General features: G+C 45.5%; 1 protein-coding gene across 1 annotated transcript; it reads right to left on the bottom strand.

The window, feature by feature from the left end:
* Positions 1–706: 706 nt before the first annotated feature.
* Positions 707–16,162, bottom strand: TNFSF8 (TNF superfamily member 8; the record flags this gene model as incomplete). Its single annotated transcript, XM_084272734.1, has 4 exons — positions 707–1,104; positions 1,658–1,729; positions 9,313–9,358; positions 15,974–16,162. 4 exons carry the CDS (start codon positions 16,160–16,162, stop codon positions 707–709), a joined length of 705 nt encoding a protein of 234 aa, XP_084128860.1.
* Positions 16,163–16,414: the final 252 nt, after the last annotated feature.

The raw sequence follows: 16,414 nt of genomic DNA, 5'->3' as shown, positions 1-16,414 counted from the left end.
CCCCAAAGAGCTTAATATTTAAATAGAAAAGATGGATAAATAGTAAAAAAAGAAGACACTTGGAAGTAAATCGCATAAAGTCCATAGCAGAATGCAGCACAGAAATATCCTGTACATCCCATATCTCCTATGTCCTGTCCCAGAGTTTTAGCTACCAGCCTAAGAGTCAATAGTTTCATCATCTTTCATACAATCTGTCTATAAACCTACTCCAGGGTTGTGGTTGCATGCTCCAGTTGTGAAGAAAGCCTCGATTACAAGCTTTCAGTGGTAGTATTTTCCGAAAGACCACGTCAAAATACTACTCCATAAAATTCAGTTAGAAAGATTTCCCCATCTCCTGAGAACAGGAACCTTGCCAATGGTCCATTAGCAAAAACATCTCACTGTTGTGTATTCTTCCCATAACCTGGTCTTGTTTTGATCTGTATTAACACAGGATGGTTTTGAGGAACTGTTAGCAGATCTCTGAGTTATATGCTGGATAGTCCAACAAAAATCCTACCCTAGGCCATACCATAGGAATCTGTCAGATGTGGGTCTTGCAGTGTTTTAGGTTTTGTTCTGGGACACTCACAAAGTTCCTTGTTGACCCTAGTGATGAGGTAAGATAGGAAATTTAAAACCAAGTGTTGCCTAGTAAAAGCAGGCTACTGTTGTTCAGAGAAAGGTAAGTCTGGGAAGCAGTGGGAAGTCAGAGAGCTGCTCACATTTCATCACTGTACCTCAAGACCCCAAGGACGTTTTCATTAGGAAGAGAAATTTCATTCAAGAATTTAGGATGATTAAGTGTCACTGATATTCGGTCCTTCACATTCAGGTATGTCAAATGGAGCTGAAACAAGGTCTTAAAAGTCTTTTCTTGGCACGTTTCCGATGCACACCTTGTGTATAATGTTTGCCTGTTGACTTTGTCATTCACAAGGAGCTCTATCTTGAGGTCGGTGGGGCTGTTTGAACAGTTGGGGAAATGAAAGTTCAAGTGGCAATAGATCAAGTAGAGGCCTTGTTCGTTTATTACCAGCTCTTCACTGTTGCACTGGATGTATTCACAAATACCCTTCTCAAACAAGCTCAGTTTTGAGCTGTTTACTGGATTGGACACTAGAAAGAAAAAAAAAAAAGGTAAAATGAGCTGCTGAGGTCTGGTGACCTGAATGCAGACTTATGTGACTTCCAGCAGTGTATTATCTGGTAAATAGAGATACCTGTTCAGTGGTTTTCCTGCAGAAAGCTCCAAGAAGGGACCCTGGCCAGATGGCTGGGAGTTCACACATGGAAGTGGGGCATTGGAAAGTTCCAAGGACTTACACAGCCCTTGGGAAACCCAGGAAAGGTAAATGCAGTGGAAAAGGCCCTCTGCAATATCCAAAGGGAAATACTGGAGATGTATATTCACATGTTCATGTGCAGAAGATATTTCTTGCTTTATGTTTTCTTACCAAGTTAAAGATAAAATTTTACGTGATCAGATAAGGGGGTTACCAAACACACCCATATTTCAGGAAAGCCAAGGATTTTTGTCCTATAAGATGCCCATTTAGTCAAAAAGCTATTTGCCACTAAAACCAGTTAGAATAACACGAACAGGTGCTTTTCAGCCAGCTCTGCAATCTCTCTCCGCCGACTCTTGCCCTGCACTGGGCTTCCCACTGACCTCTCATGTACGCAGCGGCTCTCTTGGTCGGGACATTCTGTAGGATTCTTAAATACTCTTCGGAGGTGTTCCCTGAAGGAAACAACAAGTTAAGTGACCACACCTGATTTATTTATTTGGGGTTTTTTTTGTACTGTAAAATGCTGTCAGCATTTGGCACCTCATTTATTTGCTATAACTGTGCTATGGGCAAACTCCACAGCAGCAGCTCCAATGCGACAAGCAGCAGCAGAAAGAACAGCATAGAATCATAGAACCATAGAATGGTCTGGGTTGGAAGGAACCCCAAAGATCATAGAGTTCCAACCCCCCTGCCACAGGCAGGGCTACCAACCTCCAGGCCTGGAGCTACACAAGGTTGCCCAGGGCCCCATCCAACCTGGCCTTGAACACCCCCAGGAACGGGGCACCCACCCCCTCTCTGGGCAGCCTGTTCCAGCCCCTCACCACTCTCTCTGGAAAGAACTTCCCCCTAATATCTAATCTAACTCTTCCTTCCTTTAGCTTTAATCCATCCCCCTTGTCCTGCCAGTGTCTACCCTTTTAACAAGTTGACGTAGGAGACTGGTTCCTACTTGGCTGATAGTATCTGGCCTGCACACGGTATTCATAGCAGTGTAGCTCAGCCTGTAAATTTATAACAATCTAAAGCTCTGGGAGGTTGCAACTATTAGTCAAGGAAAAAAAAAAATGTAGTGTATTTTTCATTGTCCTTCTTACAATCAGAAATGCTGTGTGGGTAAACCTGATTTAACCTAATTCCTTGCATGGTGCAGTTACAGGAAGAAGCTTTTAAAGATGTAGCTGGGGCATACTTGTGAAAGTGGCTCTCTGGGTGCTTTGGACATGTGTCTCTGGCGCTTAAAATGGGGATGTCGCCAGGGTGCGGTTGGTGGCTGGTCGGACCGAAGCCCCGGGACAGCTTGGCTGCGGCGTGCGCTCCTGCCTGCATGGTCATGGGGGGGCCACGCACCCCGCCCGCACCTCGGTGCGATGCAAAGGGCAGCCGTGTGTCACGGGAATGTCCCCAAAATCCAAAGCGCCGGGATGGGAAGGAGCCGGGGCTGCCCCTCCGCAGAGCGCCCGGGGGGACCGGCTGCTCCCCCATCACCCCGCGGGGCCGGCTCCTTTCACGGCCGCGGGGGGCCGGCTCCCTCCCACGGCCGCGGCCGGGACTGCGGGCGGCTCTGCCGGCACCCTGGGGCTGCCACGGCTCCGCATCTAGTTCTTGCATCCCCGCACCGCGTCCTAGCTCCTGCATCCCGGCACCTGCCTCCTGCGTCTTCCCCCTGCGTGCCATCTCCTTTCAGACGCGTTCCACCTTCCAGCCTGCTCTGCAGAAGCCTTTTCTCCTCCTACCTTGCTGGGCATTCACTGAAAGGCACTGACTAACCCCTCCTGTGACTGTACAGAACAGTTTGTACTGCCCCGTGCTGCCTGCAGGCATGTGGATACACAGACAAAATTGTGTATATCCCCACGGCCACAACCTGAAAGAGCACAGAACCACAGAACCACAGCCTGGTTTGGGTCAGATGAGACCTCAAATCCCCTCTAATTCCACCTCCTCCCATGGGCAGGGACACCCTGTACTAGAGGAATGATTATTTCTTTATTTCTCATTGCACTGTCTCACTCTCTTTACATCTCCTGGCCCTGCTGCTGCTGTGGAAGGGATGTGCATAGGAACTCAAGTGGAAGATTGGGAATTTCCTCTGTTTTATTGTATGGCTGAATGCCAGGAATAAAATAAGTTCCAGCAAAGCCTTACCAAATTATACTCCCCTTGCCCAGGGTAGACAAATCACCTGAGTTTTCCTGTGACTCGCTTTATAAAGTTGGTATGAGTCACCCACCCCCCAAGGGTCTCGGAAGGACCAGTTAAAACACAGACCTAAATCTTGATGCTAGTCAGTGACATCAAATGGCATATTTCCTGTTCCTTACATGGATAAGATGGAGTCTATTAAATGCAGAGTGAGACACAGATCTTAAGTTTAATAGGATTCCTGAAACTAAGTGTACAAAAAAGAGTTTCAAACCTGCAGACCCTTGAAGTATCTGCATGGTCTGATTTCTAAGAGGTACTTGGTCAGAAGAATGGATAAATCGGGGAGATGCTGGTCCCACACACAAGCCCCCCCTCGTTAGTGACTTATACCATTGCACCCTTTCCACTCACTGTTGGAGAAAGAGGCTGTGGATATCTTGGAAGGGTTTCAATCTTTCTGATTTCATCAGTTGAAACACTTTTGAGGGAAGCAGGTGCTCGCTGCCCTCCAAGAATGATTAGGTCATGTATCAGAGTCCCTTGGCTGCACTGGAAATCCCCAAAGGAAAAGCCAAAGCCTACTTTTCTGATGTTAGTCATGTCACCATAGGGTTGTAGTTGAGTGTACAGGCACCACAGTGGTGTGGAGATAGGGCACAGGACAGGAGAAAATCCTTCTGGTCCCGATTTCAAACTAATGTGGTTACAATGGTAACAAGTGTCTGGGCGTGCAGAGTCAGCACCCTGAGCCGACTCGCACTGCAAGTGCCCTGCAAGAAGGGAGAGTATTTTCACAGAAACTCAGTGGCATTTCAGGGGTTTACCCTATAAAGCAGAAAATCCCCTGCTGCTCAAGCAGACTTTGGAACGTGCTGTCCTGCAACATCTGCTAAGCCAGCAAAGCACTGTGCCTGTGTGCAAACAGGCTGGTGCTGCCAGGAACCCCAGCAGTTGTGAGCCGTCTCAGGATATTCATGGCATCTCTCGAGATCTGCCCCTCTCTGAGGCAGCTGCACTGCCAAAACTGTACTTTCATTTATTGATGTCAGCAAGTTTTTGCATGTGTATGTGTGAGCCATTTATTTGGTGACATCAGCTGTGTTTCTGAGAAGGCAATTTATGGAAAAAACATTGTTTTATAGAGACATTTCCTGTTCTTGCTCTGCTGAGGCAGCTTATAACTGTTTTCTAGCTTTATTTCTCAAATTCATTCCTTTATCTGAAACATTGCAAGGCGAGTCAGGAGAGACTGAAATTACTCAAGCTTCAGGACTGAAACTAGGTGATGTGATCTAAAGGATGGATGGATGGATATGTTAGATCACATCGCCTGGTTCGCTTTGCACTGGTAACGCTCTTATGGTGATACTCCTGTGCAGTGTAGATGGCATTACAACTAGGTGGAGGCTGAGTGCAGACAGGAACAAGAGCAAGTCAAAAACCTGAACTTGTCTTGCAAGGTGAAGAAGTACAGGCAGGCAACACAGAGCTTTCAATTTTCCCATGCCCCCCGTCCCCAATTTACGTGCTTATAAAACTATGCAAGGTGATTTCATCCATCTCTGCTACACTTAGTACAACTGGACTAATTTTACTTCTCAGCAGCCACTATTTGAAGTCCCTGCAGCTAACTTCCTCCTTCCAGCTAAGTGTCCTGCAAACAGAAGTCGTGGTGATGTGACCAGTGCCAGCTGGGTGATGTCCTCTCCTGGGCTCGGTGTCAGAGCTGGGCTCTGCTCGTGACTGTGCTGGTCACACTGAGCCCAAGTACTGACACTCTGGTTCTGTGCTGTGAAGGGGAACTGAAGTCATCTGGTAATTTAACTCCTTCCAAGAATGTAAGCGTCAGAGATACCCCTTTCTTTCCTCCACATTTGGGAAGAACCTCTTATGAACTCCTCATCACCGCACATCCGAGTGCTGTAAAACTTGTAAAGTTCAAGGTCAAAACTGTTCAAGCGTCTAGCCTGCTTGTTAGTGTAGTATACACCACATAAATTCATGAGCTTTCCATCCATCCTTATGTATATATTCATCTATAACTTGCGTTTTAAGTTTTGGAGAGACAGAGGATTTAACATTCAGCATTTTGTACCAACACTGATCATTTCATTATTAATTAAATAAGCAACCAGCCCCCGTTATGACTAACTGGAATCAGTCTAGCTGCAGTTTCCTCCGGATGCTTGCCTAGGAGGATGCCTGTGCACTCTTTCTAGCATTTGCAAGCCCAGGCTTGCCAAAATTTTTTGAACTGAGAAGCACAGCTCATCTGCCCTGACCTCCTGCGAGCAGAACTGTACACAGTTTCACATGTACACACACAAACAGGGGCACGTATGGGAGATGAAAAGCAGAGATCTATCTGGTCTAAACATGAGATACCCATTTCTAAAGAATCAACCAGCATGGGGTTTGCAACTAACACCCCAGCAATTTCAGTAGTGTTGCACTGGGACAATTCCAGACTGATGTTACTCTAGGGTAGCAAGGCTGTGAATGTCACCTTAAGTGAGATCTTAAGTTCTGAGAGTCAGATTTTATTAGGGAACTTGTTTTCCATTGAAACTGTGATTGGGGTGGTGGTTTTCCTTCCCTGGTCTTTCTGTCAGCTGCTAATGGATCTTACTGCCAGACAGAAATATGTGTATATATATATAGAGTGAGTGTGTGTGTGTGCATGAGTGTGTATGTGTACTTCTCCTTCTGCAAAGGAGGACAGCATATGATATTGTGTCCTTGTTGCTCAAAATAACAAGCAAAGCCATCAGTCCAGGATTACAATTTATAGGGAAATGAGGCTCAGTGAGGAGACGATGAGGGCTGATCCTCTGCAGACGTTGGCATGCCAAAAATATCTGTGACTTAGTTTCCCTTTAAAAACTGAATGTAACAATATCTCACTGGCCTGCATTAACATATGATTTAATATTTTTGAAATGTGGGTGAGTTTCCACAGAGAAGCAGTTCCACAGAAACAACATTTCACAAACCTTTAGATTCACGATGCATTTAATTCTTTCCCCCCGTTGCTCATGTACTCCACTGACAATGGCACAGAGGTTTGGAGGAGACTGATAGAATTTTTCACACAAACATTTTATCAGCTGATGTTGCATCACTCTCAGCTACTGCTTGTGGATTCCTGCAAGCCCATCCATTGAGGACTAACTGCTGAGCCAGGAGTGTAAACCTTCTATAAAGCTGCTTTAGTGCCCGCTGGAATTTAGCTAATAAGGGAACACAATCTCACTGGAGGTCTATACAAAACTGTGTTTTTCCTGCTATAATATTACAAAATTAATTCAGAGATGTAGCTGTGTCTGGACCACTGCCATCTGTACTACAATGCAGTAGTAGCTCACTTTCTGCCCAAGTGAACCCTAGGTCTTCCCACTTGCACAGTCCTGCCATCCCCCATCAGCATCTCCCAGATGCTCTGCACACGTAGGTACCTTCATGCTCCCTGTCGGTACCAATATGGGGCTGGGCCAAGCCTGAGCACCAACCCACTGAGTCGGCAGGGCTCATTTTTTTTCTTCCTTGCCCGCTTCTACAGCGCAGGCCTTAGAAGCCCTGTTGTGAACAAGGTGGGTACAAAATGCATCCAAATGACACTACCGACATCCGGGCTGCCTGGGTGAGGCAGAGACAGATCCAAATCTAAACCCACAGCAGCTTCAGCCTCGCCACCGTCCCTGTCCTGAAATGCTTCTTGCATTTCTGCTCCCTGCTGCTCTGCAGCTGCCGGATGGGGCCTTGGAGGGCTTGCGGCAGCTCCCCGCGAACCAGGCAGCAAGCGATGCCTGAGGCACAGGCAGAGCTCTTTGCTGAGGGGCCTCAGTAAATTACCCACTGGGATATATTAAACAATTAGCCCTGCTTTATGCATTTTAAGAGAAAATTAAAAGGCATTTGCTTGCACTTTAATGCTCTATTACCCTGCCAGAGGCTTACAATAGAGACTGACAGGCAATGAGGGACAGGCAGGTAGAGCACTTACACCTGTGGCAAACAGCTTTCAGCAACTCTTACTGCCTCACGGGGTTTCTCTGTCATTCCCACCTTTGTCTTTCACTAATGGCATCATCTCAGACATATCAGCAGAATTCAGAACAAGGGGATGCCTGTAATTGATATTGACCCAAAGACACAAAGGTTTCTGGCTAATGAAACGGCATCTTGTACATTCCTGGAGACTGCACATTCCTCCTGCCTGGCACCTGCCAGGAGAAAAAAGCAACTGGCACAGGCTTCCTGATACAAAATTAAAAATAAAAAAGTATGTGTATATATATGTGTGTATATAGAGTATCTATGTCTGTATACAGACATATATATATTGTCCTAGGGAGCTGCTTTGGCAGGGGGGTTGGACCCGATGATCTCTTGAGGTCCCTTCCAACCCGTACAATTCTATGATTCTATGATTCTATATATATATGTAAAGTTCTGCTCTAGGGTCATACCGCCTCACAGCTGCTGGGGACTCTCCATCATCATGGGGGACCAGGGGCAATGAGATTGATGCTTTGCAGCCTATTAGGTTTCCAAAGCTCCTTTTTGGGCACTGTTTGGGATGCATTGAAGTGGGGCTGTGATGTGACTGTCCAAAAACCCTTACTTAAATCGTCATTGTATGTGCAGACCCTGCATTATATCTGAGGTACTTCAGGTACAAAATAAAGTGCTTAAAAAGACTTGAGGAACTACTTAGGTTGATAAAGAGAAATCAGTATGTCCTAGGGACATCTTAAGGGGAAATAAAAGTCCCTCCAGGTCCCTCCAGGTCCCTTGGCCTTTTGGCTAAGATCAAGTGTAATGTAGTGTAGTGTAGAACAGGAATTTTAAAGGGCAGGATGTGAAGTTCTCAGAAAGGACACAGTGACAATGCAGGGACTGCTCTGAGACATATGGGCTGTGAAACAAGCCGAATAATGGAGGATTCCTGGATTAAAAAATTATCCAAGGTAGAGGCTATGTTGCCCAAGTGATGCATTGTGTCACTTGTGTGCAAAAACACGGCTGCAGAAGAGAGAGTTACGTGATTATGACTCTCTGGACCTTGAACTTCAATTTCCATTTCTGCAATCATTTCTATATTAGCTTCATTTTTCCTGTCTGTGGAGTGGGAGGCAATGGCATCTCCTGTCCTCTGGGACTGAGGATAAACTTGGATTTGCAAGAAGTCAAAATCCTCGGTGCCAAGGGCCATGTCATCAGGAAGGAAATGTCAATGAAATAAATAGTGCTCCCCATAATTTACGCTAAGGAAAAGCAGAATCTTGGTACACCTACTCTGCTAGGCTAGTTACGTAGATTTGTTCCTATTTTGAGCTCCCTGTGCTCATACTCTGCCTGTTTTAATTCCTGGCTCTGTCCCTCTCACGGCAGCCCCCCACTTGTCTCTTCTAAACCTTCCCCTTCCGTCCTCCCCTTTCCCCACAGACCAGTAGGAAACACATGACTGCTCCAGGCCAAGCCCAGGAAGAGTTTCAGTTGTTCTGAAGTGTGTGCTAACACTTCTGCACCCTTGTGAAGATAGGGACCTTACGCCCACACGTGCAAGAGCCAGCCCTTAAAATAAGACCTAATAGTCAGACTGACGTTTACATCTGGCAAAAAGGCTGTCTTGCAAAGACACCTCAGGGCAGATTCAGATATACTTGTTATTTCCTCAGCCATGCGCTGGTTTCCGGAGGTACCGAGTAATTTGTAAGCCTTTCTTCTTCTTCTTCTTCTTTTTTAGCCCACTACCTTGGCTTTTCACCAAGAACAAACTTTGTGTGAAATGTTAAGATGTGCACAAGTGGCTTATTTGTGTGCCTGGCCAATATTTGCATTACAGATGAGAGAAATCACTTGTAATGGTTAGGTATCTTACCTGTACTGATCAGTTTTGCGATGCGCCCTGCATCAGCATGAGCTGCCTGAAAGAGAAGCAAGAGAACGGATGGTTATTCTGGGAGCCAGGCATATCTGTGTTCAAGCATAATCCTGCTTTAAAAGTGAATCTTGTACGTTTCTATTGCATGCCATGCACAGGAATCTAGTGCCAGGCACTACTGAGTCTGTGGCCCCTGCAGAGCCTTGCAGGTCAGTGAGGGATTGCTATGGAGCAAACAGCTCCACAAGCTCGCTGCACTCATCCAAACATCATCCTCAGTCCTCCCAGCCCTTTTTATTTTCTAATGTAGAAAATCTACAATTCTGACACAGCCAGCAATTCTCTCCTTGCAGTAAGAAATGTGTGTGTGTGTGGGGGGGGGTTTGTTAGTGTTGTTTTGGAACTGCAACCCCTGAACACCTCATTTTGCAAAACTTGGAGGCAGTAGCATAGAGTGGGACTGGACACCCTTGAGAGCCAGTGTCTGTCCCTGGGAAGACAGTAGCTGTAAGAAAATAAAAGATGTAGAGCCCCAACACGGGGCTGAGAGTGACAATGTTGTCCTGCTTCACATCTCCTCCTACTTCTTGTTGGGACATAAACCCAAAGGTCAGAATGGCAGAGGAGATTGTCTGCAGCCAGCATGGCCTGAGAACTTGTCAGGAAACAAGCTCCAAGTGTGACGTATGGTAGGCTTCATCTGTGGTTTTGCTTCTGTTTTATCACACCTCTCTGCCATCCAAAGATACAACCCTGAAGCCTGTGCTTGCTTGTGCATTACTTCCACACAGGTAACGTCACTGACAGCTCATAAACACCCAGCAGTGCCCTCGAGGAGCAAAGAAATTCTCCTGACAGCTGAGGGAAGTACTGATGGTGCCTCAGTGCTTGAAACTCTGTGTCATGTCCCTTCACTCACATACACCCTGCAGTCCCACAGTGTTTTCGGTATCAGGGAGTGGTTTTTGCTCAGGTTAGAGTCAGTTCCTCTTATCTGGTAAGCAGTGACCTAGGTTAATTGTGTAGGCCTACACAGCAGGCCAGGCCCAATTTAACACAGGAACACAGAATATCCAGAGTTGCAAGGGACCAACTCTGGATGGTTGGATGAGGATAAGGATGACTGAGTCCAGCTCTCTGCTCATCGCAGGGCTACCTAAAAATAAACCATATGACTAAGAGCATCACCTACATTCCTTGAGGTCAGACTTCCCTGGAGACCCTGTTCCAATGCCCAATCAGGATATCCAAAGGGAAGAAATTTGAGAAGCTGGTACCAGCTTTAACAGAACATCTAATGTCTTCTAGGAGAAAGGAGGCACACCATCCCTGTGATGTGGGACAATAGCCAGAGTGGTCTTAAAACATAAGCACTTAACTATGTGTGTAAATAGGATGATGTGTGGTGTTGGGAGAAGGAATATGGCTAGACAGTGAGAGAAGTCATGTTGTGATGTTTGTGGTTAATATTCTAGCCTTGAAGGCTTAAAAATCCTTTTAATTAGACTCTGGGCTAATGTGACCACGTTTGCAACCACGGCTGAAATGCTGCATCTGCTCCTGGCACAGCACTGTTATCTTTTGGTCCAAAATGCTGTGTCTTGCAGACAGGGGTGGCACTGGTGCCTCATCATTTGGGGACTCTAATGTACGTTTTGTTCATTGTGTTCTCCCCACACTTGTGTAACATGGATGAGAAGTTATCTGGTGAGACAGGATTTCTCAGGTGATCTTCCTAAGCTGCACAGGACGGCTGCTGGGGCAGGAGGAGAACCAGAACCTAGAGCTGTAGTTTGAAAAAAGAGGCATATCCAACCTTTTTGGTCCTGTACATGACACCCTTCCTTGCAAACTCTCATGGATCCACATGTGTATCATCAAATGTGGGGCTGAGAACAGTCTCAGCTGAAAACACTCCACAAGTGTGGAGTGCACTCAGGACACAGGGAAGAATTACTTTTCCACACAGTGTATGAGCATTTCTGCCTTATGTGGAGCATTGAAGGCAATTTTGCATGAGAGAAAGGGGATTCTCTGTCCTCAGTTAGATTATGTTAAACAAAATCAGGCAATAGCTCCACTACTGCCTGTAAAGAAGTGTTTGATAAAGTGACAGAGACATCATCATCAGTGAGGTGTTCACCTTGCAGCCCTCCCTCAGAGATGGTATGCAGGACAAGGCTGATGGCTCACAGCTTGCTTTGGAGTCAGGGCAACAGAAACAAAATTCAAATGTACCAACATATTGCATTCTCACCTGGGGAGTCTCCCAGTGGGTGAAAACAGCAGATACTAATGCAATTTGTTTTGGTGACAATTGAGTAGATATTCAAATAAAACTTTCGAGCTTGTTTTGGAATATTGCTGGCATTACTCCTTTCTTTTCTGACAGCAAAAAACCATTGTGTGTAATGTTGTAATTTGGAATGCGAATTGGTGCACAGCAGGAGCCCAAAGAGTTTAAATTATACAGTGCCAGCTCAGGAAGAATTCATGACAATGGTTTTCACCCTGTCTGGAGTGATCTGGGTGCTGCTGCTGAAGGATTTCAGCCTTTATTCAGCAAGCAGAATCATTTGAGTTTGCTTCATTAGAGAAAATAATAAGCAGGTGCCAGTGAAAGTCATTTCTTTCTTCTTTCCCTTAATCATTTTAAAAGAAATGTTCCCAAGCTGAGACAGACTGGTGCTGCTGGAGGGTCATTCTGTGGCAGAGCTGACTGGTCATTTAACCAGAGGTCTGTGCAGTGGGCATCTGCCTCTACAAAGTCCAGGAAAACACACCTTCAAACTGCAGCCCCCAGAAATTGGCCTGGGGTCAGCTTAACTAGGTCCAGGGCTCTTCCAAGGGCATGTTCCCCCAGAAGCTCTGCGGGGACAAGCTCTTTGGACTGTTGTCCTAGAAGGAAATTTTAAGATTTGAAAAGAAACCCAAACCTTTAAGGGTCTCCTGTGCTTCCTTAGCCTCAAACCATTATAGCCCCAATCTGCTGCAGGGGGAAGGCAGTGGCACTTCAGGTAGGTGGCCTGCAGTTGCCAAGAGGCAAAGGCTGGAGCTAGATGTGAAGATTCCAGAAAGCAGAGCACAGTCCCCACAACTGATCTGCTAATGCCCATCCCAGGAAACAGAACCCTGCATGAAATTCAGTTTTTCCAGTACAGACAAAGAGGACTAAAGTGACACCTCGAGACAGCAAATACCTGGGACTGTACAGAACACCCATGGCAGGGGATGGAACAGCACAGTTTTCCTCTAACATGCCTCAGTGGTTTTCCTGTGGTGCTGAACAAGTGAGAAATCTGCTTTCGGGGCAGTTTTCAGGGTTGGGGTTTTTTTTTTCCCCTTTTAATTCTTGTGAGGGATGCCCAGCAGAGGGGGCCAGCAGGCACCCGCCGGGCAGGATTATTTTTAAGCAGACATAAATCACCTAATAGAGCAGGAACTTGCTTGGGACTGCAGGAATAATTTCTGGTCCCAACAGCCCCACTGCTAAAGGGGTTTTACGTTATTTTGAATCCAGCAGCCTTGAAGATTAAAGCAACAAATACAAATACCTCCTCTGACTCTTACAATTTGCCAGCCTGATGCCTTAACTCAGCTGAAAGGATTTCCCCATGCAGTTCAGAGGTTAAAAATGTGAAGTCTACAAACCCCAGAGCAGTGCTGGGGCACCCCAGGTTACGGACTATGGATGTTTACTGGGATTTGGTCAGAGAGGTAGGTGCCCTAAGTGTCTGACAGAGCATCCCCTGCAGTACAGCATCAGCTTTGCTCGGGTCTGCGTCTCTTAACTTTACATTTGCCAGGCCCTTTCTGTCCCATACCACAGAATCACAGAATAACAGACTCACAAGGTTGGAAAAGACCTTTAGGATCATCAAGTCCAACCGTTCCTGTCCTGTGCTAACCCATATCCCTGAGCACCTCATCTACCTGTCTGTTAAACACACCCAGGGGCAGGGACTCAGCCCCCTCCCTGGGCAGCCTGTTCCACAGCCCCACAGCTCTTTCAGTGAAAATTGTTTTCCTAATATCTATTCTGAACCCTTTCACTGATTTTACATATATCCCTCTATACATAAATATCTGTGTAGATGTGTATATATACATATAACTGGCAGCAGCGAAATGCAGCAGGCAGAAGAGTGGAGGTTTTAGCACTTTTATAACAGTTTTAAGAAGAAAAGGGAAGGCTATGGACCACCATACAGCAACAGTTCTTATTCCAGAGAAGAATAAAGTCACTTGTGTATAATGGAGACAAATGAATGGCCTGAAGCCAAGGGTTTCTGCAGATGAAAGCTGAAGAAACTAATTTATTTCAGTGCTGTACATAGTTCCAAAAACTGGCACTTCCCAGGTCTGACACTACCATGCTGTGCCACCCTTCTTAAAAACAAGGCATAGAGGAAATATCTTGGGGTGTTGAGAAATGCAGGGGACAGGGGATAATGTTGTTAGAGAAGCAGCTTTGGAATCGTAGTCGCTTTGTTGTTTTGGTCTTTCGTGTTGGATTTCCCTTACTCAGGGCACTTAGATTTTGGGTCATGCGAATGCCTTGTTTCCACACAGTTTGATTCTCCCTTTCCTATGTGTCTTCCTTCATCTTAAAGTAAGTAAGTGTAAACTCATCAAAAGCAGCCAACTTCCATGAACTGGCAATGGGACTAGGGGACTGTGTGATCTGCTTGCCTCCAGAACCTTCCTCTTAATGCAGTGGTACCTGAGATATGGGTCACAAGACCTGCATTGTTCCTAAGACCCTCTAACACTCCTTTGGACAGAGGAGAACAAAAATTTATATCTCATGTCAGCATAGGGAGGGCATGAAGTTGCCACCATTGCCCCTGTTTTCAAGGATCACCATGTAATTCAGCTGACAACACCTGGAGGGACAAACAGATCATCCCAAGAGGCTGATCACACAAAATATTGGTCCTCTCTCATGAAGTTACAAAGAAAATAATTAAGCCAACTGATGATGCTCTATTCTCTACAGCAACAGGGCTCTTAAGTACAAGAACATCCCCAGACCTCCTATTTGGAGCCGGTGAAGTCAATACTGCAAGATGCTCATCTCAGCCACAACTGTATTTACCAAAGGAGACTGTGCCCAGCCTTACGCTGAGAGTGTGACCATGAGCTAAAGTGGGTTTTGGAGCAAGACCCAGAGTTTTTTGTGGAACCTATCTCTCAGAATCCATTTTTTTCCTGGTTTGGAAATTCACAACCAGTCACAGATGGAGAGTGACTCTGCTGCTTCTGAACTGAGGGTCTTTCAGCTCCCTGAGAGCAACAGCAGAAGTTATGCTTTTACTACCACATTCCTCTTGCAGTGTAAAATTGCTGCTCAAATTTATTTGTGTTTCTCACACACTTCAGCTTCCTACTTTCTCCTTCATCTAAGTTCATTTCCAAAGCAGCTGCAATTATGTCATTACTCTTTTAAATGAAAACCTTGACTCTTTCAGTAATACTGTTCCTCTGGCAACAAGTGTAACTGCATTTATCCTGATGGAGAGGTAATTTAATGCTTACTTTCATAATAAGTACAAATGAAAGCCTCGTTATATAGGAAAGCTGTGGCAATTCTGTAATTACCAAAGCTGTTATTTTAAAGATCTCCTTTAATGTCCCACTGTTTATCACTTGAAACCTCCCATGTCTCATTCTAACTGCCCGAACCGCTTCTCTTGTGGAAGAACACTGATCTCAGGTAACTGACTCCTCTCTGGCGCAGCTTAAAGATGTATCAGTCAAGACTTCATGGCTTAATTTCTGGCTAATGTGCACACAGAGACACACAAATTGCACAGGGGAAATTGAGTAAGATAAAATACTGAGCTGAACGATCATATTTTGTTTTCCATGGGCAACTTCCTCCAGCCGCCCTGTGCTGGTGCTTTCATTCTGTGAATAGTAGTGGAGGTACTTCAGCACTTAGATTTTTTTCAGTGAGATTTCAGAGCCTATGAGACTTCTAACCTGTCATTTTATCTCAGTTAATCATGGCAACATTCCTGGTAAAATTAAAAGTGCCGTTTTTTATGCACAGAATCACAGAATGCTTTGGGTTGGAAGAGACCTCAAAGATCGTCTAAAGGGCAGAGGCATCCTTCACTAGCCTGGGTTGCCCAAAGACCCATCCACCACTATCTGTATCTCTGCTCTGGTTGTAACTTTCTCACTGATTCCCCATTCAGTCCCAGGTCCACTTGAGAGCAATCCACTTTATTTTAAGAAGGAAAAAATATCTACAGGCAGAGACTGGTTGGTTTTGTCAGACCTTACCTCAATTATATCCTTTAGTCATCCTTATTATAACTCTAATTTTGCATTCAAAATCACATCCAAGAATGGGACTGACAAAACTCAGAAGGACAGTGAGTTGCTTTGCCCCCATCCACTTCCAATAAGAGAGTAGAAAGTGCGTGCTAGAAGTTAAGGCTGCCCATGGAGGAAGGTCAGCTTTTTGGAAAGTTCTTTTCTCTCCCTCTTTGTTTCATCTTTCTCTCCCCTAATTCATGTGTGTGCATTTATAAAAGGAAGCAGTGACTGATTTTTCTTGCCACGAGGTAACTTTTGGAAAGAAGTAGGTTAAAAAAAATTTAAAAAAAAAAGAAAGAAAATCCAATGAATAAAGTAAGAAATTGCTTACCGTCCTCTGAACAACTAAGACCATGGCTAATGCAAAGATGAGTAACGCAACAAGGGTAGCGATGATGAAATACAAACATGTTTTGTTAGTGGCTCCAAGCCTCCTTGAAACGCTGTCTTCATTCACATGCATGGCTGATTCATGAGAGTCCTTCACCTGAAAAACTGTTTGCTCCTGCGCTGAGCACATTCTTATATAGCTCTCAGGGTACTGGTCTGTATCTCCCCTTGATCAGGCTCAAGTTGCAGCCCATCTCTGTTCCTGGCAGGATTTTCCCCCTTCATCCTGGCTCATGTGACCTGGAAAAAAATCTTCATCACTTGTACAAAGAAAGAGGGACCTGGGGGCGTGAAGCAGGACGCGGCTGTGAAGAGGGGAAGGAGCTTCATGTTCTTGGTCAGGGATTTCGCGATGGCAGTCTTGTGTGCTACATCAGGCGTT

The sequence above is a fragment of the Gallinula chloropus genome (assembly GCF_964237585.1).
Source record: "Gallinula chloropus genome assembly, chromosome: 18".
Taxonomy (NCBI): domain Eukaryota; kingdom Metazoa; phylum Chordata; class Aves; order Gruiformes; family Rallidae; genus Gallinula; species Gallinula chloropus.
Note: the sequence above shows the minus strand (reverse complement) of the source record. Positions and strands in the feature narration are given on the sequence as shown.